The 10036-nt window shown below is 36.2% G+C and overlaps 1 protein-coding gene across 1 annotated transcript; it reads right to left on the minus strand.

Annotated features, from left to right (window-relative positions):
- Positions 1-718: 718 nt before the first annotated feature.
- LOC131637101 (uncharacterized) lies at positions 719-9833 on the minus strand. Its single transcript, XM_058907689.1, has 14 exons — positions 9541-9833; positions 9407-9454; positions 9255-9315; positions 9131-9163; positions 8644-8768; positions 7557-7691; positions 6022-6098; positions 5662-5927; positions 2559-2615; positions 2297-2465; positions 1828-1885; positions 1667-1752; positions 1526-1582; positions 719-887 (listed from the first exon to the last, which is right to left on the minus strand). The coding sequence occupies exons 1-14, from the start codon at positions 9704-9706 to the stop codon at positions 792-794; spliced, it is 1434 nt and encodes a 477-aa protein (XP_058763672.1). The 5' UTR covers positions 9707-9833; the 3' UTR covers positions 719-791.
- Positions 9834-10036: the final 203 nt, after the last annotated feature.

Here is a 10036-nt window from a genome sequence, read left to right on the forward strand (position 1 = left end):
AGCACACGAACGTCTTTGTTGACCGTGGGAGTTCTCATATGTTCATGTGAAACAGACAAACAGTGAAAGCCATAAACCACATTTATGACACGAGGGCGTGATTTTGTTGTAGACTAGAGATGTTTCTTCCATACGATACGACAAGGCCATTTGAATGAACAACCATTTTCTTTGGCAACTCCTTTTTCACTAAATATTTTGGGTCAAAGATTCATTTCACATGTAACTAAGATAACATTGTCCTATAGACATGCCGACTCTACATAACAGTGTCAGTGAAGTGAAGAGTGGGGACCTACATACACTCTGATGAACCTCGAAATCAACACAATCAAGCATACTTCCAAAATGAAACTGGGGACTCAAGGGCAGTGAATGTACTACATATACATATAAACAAATAAACCCGTTGTATGGTGATTTGAAGAATGAAGCCACAAAAACTTAAATGGCACATCAACAAAGAGTTTTAACTTCTAGCTACCTTAACAAATTAATCATGATTGTTTATCCTTATAACAAATTCTACTTTTTTTTAACTGGCAATCAGCATCCTCGGTAGAATCTTGCGTTCGAATACTAAAAACCTTTGCATCCAAGGCAATAATACGTATGGATGATAATCCAAGGCAATAATACATATGGATGATAATAAGGAACTGAAGGACAGCTCAGTAATCTAACTGTGGAATCTATAATTTTTCCTTTTTTGGATCAAGATCAAGATTAAGTGAACTCGGGGACACCACAAAAATTTTGGATGCATTGAAATCATACTCCAAAAGAAGCTCTCAAGATTTGACATTTTGAAGCTTTGCGGTAGATAACTTTGTAAGCATTCTGTCATGATTAAGCATGGCGCTAACACTTTCAATTACCAGAATGATCTGCACACGCGAGAAGTAAGAAGCTTAAGTTTCAATTACAGAATAACAACATAATGAATCATTTAATTAAAACAATTTGTCAGCTCCAAACTAATTGATTCAGAGTTTTAAGACAAGCATTTTACAAAGGCAATGAAGTTTTCCACTATAGATTTCTTATTTGTGTCAAACTAGGAGCTTGTTAATTAATAGGAAAAAAAGGTTCATGAGGTCTGTGGCATAGCTATGTCAGTTATGAGCTGGGGACGTTATGGGGAGGGTTTAATTCCTACCAATGTTTTCCAATCCTTTTCTCGGCACCTCCCTTCCCCCACGCAAAGGCTCCACTAGAGATGCCTCCTTCAACAGTTCCCAGAATGGCGGAAATGCACTTAAAAAAAAGGTTCATAAACTTGCATCACTCTTCGGCTCTCAATATAACAAATATACAAGAAAAGGAAAATAACATTAACTAGGTTCGCATTTACTTATCTTAAAACGTAAATGAATACATGGTTTATATCAAGATAAAATAAGTGCAGTGTGATTTGAATATAGTTTGAACTGGCCTTCAATTAAAAAGAGCAGTGGAGAAACAAGAGATAGCAACAATATTGACACAAGAACACGAGTAAATAACAATTAGAAGAGAAAAGCACCTGTAAGAAAGCATAACCAATTGCAGTAGCAAAGTAAAAGTTTGCATTGCCGGTACCCTGTAAATTTCATTACACAGTTGAGGATGAAGATAGCAAAATAATTAATCTATTTGAACATATAGATCAATTAAAACTACATACCCTCCATATCCATAAGTTGTGCATCACAGGGCTAAAAAGTGAAACTCCAACATAACCAGAAAACAGGAAGAATGTATACTGCATATCTGAAAATCGAGAAAGTTGATTATTCAAGAAAAGATTATGATCAATATAAAAGAACATTAAGAAAGAGAAGCTACCTTTGAGTTCATAAGCAAATAAGCCCAGTAAACCCAAGTATAGAGCAGAATCACCAACCTAGTTAAAACGGAATACAAATAGTACAAGGATCAATAAGACCGCTTAAGGATGCAAATTCACAATATGCCTGGTATTAAGTTATAGACAGATAGAGTATAGTTGAGAAAGTTGTAGATCCACATTTTCAACTACGTTCTAATTGTGTATGAACATGTAAAAAGTGTGTAGATGTCTTTATTTGTTCACTTTCTGGGATAAATAATCTTTACAATATCAAAGTTCGAACATTTAAAGAGATAATAACATCTTTCATTCAAAATTATAAGAATATATTCAGCAACAGCCACTAAAACCTTTGTTCAAAAATGTGTTAGCTTAATTACTTTCCTGTAAATAAATATAGCAATATTCCCTATTTACTAATACAAAGTAAAAATAGAAATTACAGACGAAAAATAAACAACTTACAGAAGGATAAGACTTCAGGATGGAAGAAAGCACAATGTATACAAAAGCTAGAAAGCAAGGCCGGTGATTAAGACGTATGGCTAATGGCACTATCAACAATAGAATATTCCCATCGAATACTATAAGGAAGAAACTTCTGAAGAAGTCAAAAACTTCTGCGAAGAAGTACCTGTATGTAAAAATCATGAGACCTAAATAAGTGCAAAAGATTATAGGATTAAAACAGTCCAGTCTAAGAAGTATTGCTTCCTGCAGAACATACCAAAAAACTCCAATGTTTGGAGACAAATCTTGTATGGTAAGAATGAAGCCATAGGATCTGCATAAACAAGCTGAATGTTTATTAACAAGACGTGGAAAAACAAGTAATTCTCACCAAAATAGAACTTTGAGAGAGTTGACAATCTTTATTCGTAATATTATTAATAGAAGATAAAAGGAAAAGGACATTTCAAAATCAAAATCAATGTTTTTCAACAGAGCATAATACAATAAAGCCATCAAACAAAATTCAGCCAGAATCATAGTAATATAGCCATCAAACAAAATTTGGCCAGAATCACAAGGTACTTATTTAAACTAACGTTGAAAAACATGCATAGAATACTTTTGGTAATAGAATTAAAACCCATGCACAGTGCAAAGCTATATAAAGGATATACACGCAAGTGATCTGTGAAGTGAATGATTCGACTTCCCAAGCTACATTTTATGTTTTACTTTGCACTAACAGTAGTTTCATCTTTCAAGCATTGCAGGAAAATGCATTTACAATACTTCTAGGTGGCTCCATTCATATGTACAGTAGTGACAATGTCAATAATTCAGTACTTCTGCACCTACTTTAGAGTGACTTTCATGGTGTACAATTGTCTTCACATGGTACTCCATACACTGTTGTTTAATTCTTGAAAAAGCTCCATCAGAAGCAATCTGCTTTGCTGAAGGGGAGCCTTTGAAATTGCTTGAAGGTCGCAGATTCTGTCAGGGCCTGGGGTGCAGACTGACCCAAATGGACAACTTGCTCACCAAAGTATAAGCCCAAGACTCGGAAGGTATATTCTACAAGGGGAAAGATGAGTACCAATGGGAATATGTGAACAGAATGGTAACGTGGCTGTATGAGGGTGAGACTGATATCTGTTTCTAAGATATGAGTAGTGGACGGACTGAGAAGGATCTTGAGCAATTGAGAAATTAGTTATGAGTAGGAGGCATTAACTTCTCATAGGAGCTTAGCTTCATGCCAGAACTAGGGCGCTATTTCCCAATCTGTAAACTCCCACTTTTCAAAATAATAATACACAGTCCCCTCTATTCTTCATTTGCTTGCTAATTGCTGTTTTTAATGTTTCCGGTACCTAACAAACTGGTCTGAACTGTCGGGTACGTTTGCGGGATCAGCGTTCTATCATCCAACGTTTTACATGTGAATGCAACCAAAGATGAAGAAAGGGATGGACGCTAAGATTGTGATGCTAGAAACGGAGTTGTCGGAGGTGTGTTCTGCACTAGCTGAGGTGAAAAGCATGGTGAAGGAGAACCAAGATAATCTCATTTCCATTCTTAAGAAATGCTCATTAAAGTTAGAGATGAGAGTGAACAATGGGGAGAAAGGATCTCTCCAAAGAAGGACCAAGTGTTGGGACCAGGTACCAAATCATTGACATCCATGTTCAGCAAATTCCAAGGTGAAGCGTTGGCAGAATTTTGACAATCAAGGAAGAAAATTGAGTTCCATATGTTTTCACTAAGTGACTGAGATATAGTTTTTGTCAGTCATTTCTGCATGAAATTGTTTAGGCTGCAGGGGACCCATTTGAAGATGAGCTCGGCGTATTATCCGGAGTCAGATGGCAAAACAGAGGTAATGAGCCGATGTTTGAAACTTATTAGAGGTGCTTCAGATACGATCAACCCAAGACTTTGGCCTCCTGGGTTCATTGGGCAGAGTAATGTTGCCACTGGACAGACCCCTTTTGTCTTTGAGATTGTGTATAGAAAACCACCGGTTATCACACGCTGGCTGCAAGGGAAAATAAGGGTGGAGGTTGGGCAGAGGGAGTTGACAGATCGCGATGAAGCTTTGAGACAACTCCGGGCTCATCTGCACGAAGTTGTGCAGAGGGAGTTGACAGATTGTGATGAAGCGTTAAGACAACTCCGGGCTCATCTGCAGCGAGCTCAAGATAGAATGAAATTCCAGATGGATAAGAAAAGGACTGATAGGGGTATTTGTCAAGTTGCGCGTTCACCGGAAGCAATCTGTTGTGACCCGCATCAATGCCATATAATCAGCTAAGTACTATGGCCCTTACCCGATCCTGGAGAGGCTGGGAGGAGTGGCATAGAAGTTCAAAAACCGGTGGGATCTAAGGTTATCCAGTCTTCAATGATTCCCTCTTGAAGAGGGTGGTAGGAGAGTATCACAAGGAAGAGAAGAAGCCCGAGAAGACGACAAGAGACGGTCAAGAAATTGCTGAACCTGAGACTATCCTAGCAGCCCATATGGTGCAGAACTGGGGTGAGGAAACTCTACACGTACTGATACATTGGAAAGGGAAGCCTGCTGCATGCAACACGGGAGGACGTCATCAAGATAAGGAGCCGATCCCCAAATTTTAGGCTTGAGGACAAGGCTATTATTTCAGGATGGAGTATTGTTAGGGCCTGAGCAAAAGAGTGTGGCCCAAATGGACAACTAGCTAACCAAAGTGCTAATCAGTACGCCTACTTGAAAGGTATGTTTTAGTCTTTTAGAAGGGGTAAGATGGGTACCACTGGGAATACTTAACAAAATAGTGACATGGCTGTATGAGGGAGAGACTGATAACTGTTTCCATGATATAAGGAGCAATGTACGCTGAGGAGGGCATATGGAGAAATTGAGGAATTAGTTATTTTGAGTAGGAGGCAACGGCTTCCTATAGAAGGAGCTAAGCTTTGTGGCAGAATTAGGGTGCTATGTCCCTATCTGTAAACTCCTTTTTTTGACAATAATAATACACAGTCCCCTCTATTCTTAATTTGCTTGCCAATTGCTGTTTTGAATCTTTCTGATACCTAACAGATTCAAGTTGTGAAATTAACCTCTTGCGAATGCAAGTTAAGGTTGCCTATAATAGACTCATTATGTGTTCAACCCTTATCTCAACATCACATGAACTTTATAGCATCTGGTTGTATTATAAGCAATGATCTAAACAGTACAGAGCATTAAATTCTAGCAGCTACTGTAACTATGAGCTTTCAAACTGACCAAAAGAAGTATCTGGACACATTATGCAAACAAATATCCGGATATGTTTTGTCACTTGCAAAATTGTTGTCAGAAACAAATAATGGTCATAGCACTTAAGCAGAACCTTTTAAACATCTCCTGTAGACCACCATGCTGTTGGACATAGATGCCACAGAGGATTAAGACGTAGGATGACCACAGCAAAGTCCAGAACAAAAAAAGCACAACTGGCCTCCATGAGAATACTTTAAGCATCCCTTTCTCGTTTACCAATTCATCTTCTAAAAAATTTCTATCGCTTGAGTTGGAATCATCAACTTCAAGATTTTTTCTTTGCAGGAATAATTTCCTGGGGGGAGCATCAAGGCCATAACCAAACAACAGTAATACCTGTAACATAAGATAATAGATGTATTTACAGATAGATAAAATGATAAATTAAGATTATGTAGCTAATGCTACGTAATGGGTTGGAACGACATACTGGGATAATAAGGATTGCCGGGTACAGAGACAAATGAGTAGCTATGACCCACCCAAAAGCAGCCAGCGGAGCTACCCCTGTTGCACATCAATGCAATTTCAATATAAAATGAAGTATTAGATGAAGATTGAAAGCCAGATAATACAAGGCAATGACATAATGTTCTATTCATGCATTTCAATCTTTTATGATTTACCCTGCCCCCACAATGTAATCTCTTTATGAGCTGATGAGTTCTTGATAGCATGGTTGTCGGGATCTAGCTCTAACTCCCAAAATCTTACGATCTTACGCTCCAGCAACCGGCCACCGATTTAAGTGCCACAAAGATCTTTAATTTGGCTGGAGCTTTGAACTCCTAGAGAAAGATCTTTAAATCGTGGGATCTTGAGATCCCAACGATCCATTATTTGTTTTTACCCGCTTTAGACCTGTTTCGACCAGGTCATTAAACAATTGGGATCGGCCCATAAACTGACCCATAATTAACCCCGACTATTGTGCACACATATTGTAGGGTTTTGGGACTTGCAATGTTTTAAATGACCTTCTATTATGTTTTTTTGTATAAAATATTTGCTATTAATGATTAAATGAATGAGAATTTTATTTTAAAGTAATTTTTTCTAGTTATTTTTATAATTTTGTCTATTTTTGGGATCTTACGATCCGTGTTACGATCCTACGCTTTACGCTTTTTCTATACCCTAACGATCTTTATCGAGATCCCGATTTTAACAACCATGCTTGATAGCATTTTGAAAATCTGATCTGCTTGCTGACTATAGCAATTTGCAACATTTTTACTCAATCTGATATTAGCTTGATGAATACTATTAAATTCAATAGTTAAGATTACAAATTAAATAGTGCCCATCAAGCAGAGGAATAAATATGAGAAGATGAAGTAAAATAAGATGGAATATAGATGTAAGGTTTCAGTTAATCAGATAAACCAATGGAATTCTTCTAAAACATAGTCAACTAATTTACTGGAAAATAGGGTACTGGACGTCAAATTCAAATCTGATGAAATGTTTTCGTATCAAATATACACAAGAAACAATGGACTGACAATAAAACAACAAAAACAGTTTCGTTCTTAGGATTTGCCTTGTTTACTTTATCTTAATACATTTCTCACGTGTGGGCTCATGACGCATTAGCAGACTCTAGTCTTGTTTTATTGGCATTATCTCAACAAATACAAAAAAAGCACAACTTTTTATATCCGAAAGCAACCTAAGACCAAAAAAATTATCATAGAAGAAATCCTTCAGCTAAAAACGAGATTCCTACCATTACTTCACATAATCTCAATAGAACTTCTCAGGGGAGCAAAAAACTAACTTTTATTTTCAGAACTCGCATGTAACATGCATTTTTTTAAAATAAAAGGGGGCCCATAGCACTTACCAGAAAACAACCAATAAATATCATTAAGACTTCAAGAAGTGAGTCAATACCTACTCAGTAGATTAAATGAAATATCTAAAACTTCAGAGACAAAAAGGCATAGATTGTTAGCTGCTTACGTGCGCATGCTCCATAAAGGGTTAACACAACCATCAAGTTCTCAATTACAGAAGTTGATAGACCAACACATGCAACAATCGTAAAAGGATTCCACAAGTATACAAGAGCAGCAAAGTCCCCTGAAGGAAGAACATCTGAAAACAATGGTGTTATTAAGAAGGATAAACAATAATTTGCATGGAGCTTGAAAAGGATACACAGCTTGACAAGGAACTTTTAACATTAAATTATATGATCATTGCTTACCCAGCAGAACAATAATTGCAAATGTCATTTGCTTATCAGAAATTTAAAGACATACTTTTTTTGGAAATAGTGCTAGTTCCCAATATATTCTTTTTAATAGTAATCCATAAACCACATTGGCATATGTCTTACCATGTACTTATTTCTTAACTGAAACCAAATAAACTCGTAATTATATCCACAAGTTTCAATACAACAACAACCAAGCATTATCCTAATAGGTGGGGTCGGCTACATGATCAACTCTGAAGAATGGGTACTTCTAAATGGCAAAGTACCCGTACCGAATACGCACCCGTACCAGGTACACATACCGTACTTGTGATACTTTGTTTTTTTCTCATTAATCTATTTCGAGTCAAATTTGTGGTTTTCTCATATAATAATACAATATATCTTGTATTTTAGTTTCTCTGTTATTTTAAATTTAATACAGTTTTTACTTAAACTTTGATTGTGATATTTTGTTTTGAATTGAACAATTTTGTTTATCCCCTTATTCTTATAGATTGGAACTAAAGTGCTTTTACCCCACAAGTTTCAATATTGTAGATAAAATTATGGACTAATCCAAAATATTGACAAATGAGATGTTTCATAATACTACCTAGCAATATTCGTGCAAATACTCTGTCATGATTATCTTGTAATATGGTCAAGTGCTAAATAAAAAATCTCTTTTGAAAGTAAAGTATATTTTTATCTACAAAAAAACCTCAATACATTTAAACATTTTGTGTTTCACTTAAAGACAATAAACAAAAACAGGAGAGCAGCACACCCAACCGTAACATCTGAAATTTGAAAGAAAAAATCAAACTTGTAGCTTATGCTAACAACCTGAATCCTCTGATAATTGATGAAGGCCAACAGATTGTAAACTTGAACCGTATGCCACCTGAAGTTTTTTACCAGCAGCACAAATGAGCATTGCAGTGACAACATCTGCCATCATAAAAACCAAACTATATCCAGAAATGAGTTGATATTTGCAACTTAACCAAGTACACTAAAAACATCAAGAGAATAACAAGGGCAAATAACTAAATACATAAGTTATATCCGGAAAAAGAACAAAGACAAAGATATGCTTCATTTAGATTATACAAACAAATGCAGTCAGGAAGATCAATCGCATTTAAAGATCATGTAGTAGTGGGAGTACGTACAAATTAAAATTGAAAAGGAGCAGTTGCTGATTACTCATTAATCAGCTACAAATATAATTAACAAGCAACAAAGATCAAAGAAATTATGGTTCCAAAGAATGGGAAATGAAGAGCTCGAACGGATATACAAACTATAATTAAAAGGCGGAGAAAGTTACCTGCATAAAAGATGATCAGGTTGTCCTTCAATCCTGCATCCGTGATAACATAAAACATTCAAAACTTGGCTCCATTGTAGTTAGGAAACAGAAGTAAAAAAAAATAAAAAAATTAAATGTATACTTTGTAACAGTTAGTGGTCCAAGAAGAGTCAACAACAAAGGGGAACCATGGTACATTGATCCTGGAAATAAAAACAACAGCTTGAAATGAAATTTCTTAGAATAAACAAACAAAAATAACAATAATAGAGAACAACGGAGAAACAAAAAAACCTGCATAGGGTGACATTGATGATTGCTTCAACCAGTAACCCTCCGCAACTGCGAAAAAAGAACAATTGAAGTGAAGAAAAGAGAGAATAGTAATAATTGAGTTGAGTTGAGTTGGTGAGAAAGGAAGAGCTTACGGCGACGAATGCTGGTGAGAGGGGTGGAAACTTCGGGGCGAGAAGAGAGGTTAAGGTTTTTGGGGAAGTAAATGAGAATAAGTCTCAATATGACGGAACCGATCACCCAAGTCCAGAACCATTGAAGCTTCTTCGTCTTCACCGTTGCTTCAGTTTTCGTTGACATTTGAATGCTACTCGGATCGGAACTTCCAAACTAAGCAAGTCGCTTTCTGTGTATTTTTCACGAGGAAGACGATACTGGACTACCCCACCTATGAAACGGCTTCAATTGCAGTCGTTTCATTTCAATTGTGAATTTGTGATAGTTAACAATTAACATAGTATATTCTTTTTCTTTTTTTCCTCATATTTTCAATATGAATTTATCCATAATTAAAATTCTCTACACTATCACTTAGTGTAAAATATTTTTACACTGTCAACCAATCACCACCCATGTATCCAATTAAACCATTTTTTTATTTAAAAAAAACTTAATGACATGGCACATTTA

Source organism: Vicia villosa, linkage group LG1, assembly GCF_029867415.1.
Source record: "Vicia villosa cultivar HV-30 ecotype Madison, WI linkage group LG1, Vvil1.0, whole genome shotgun sequence".
NCBI classification, from domain to species: Eukaryota; Viridiplantae; Streptophyta; class Magnoliopsida; order Fabales; family Fabaceae; genus Vicia; species Vicia villosa.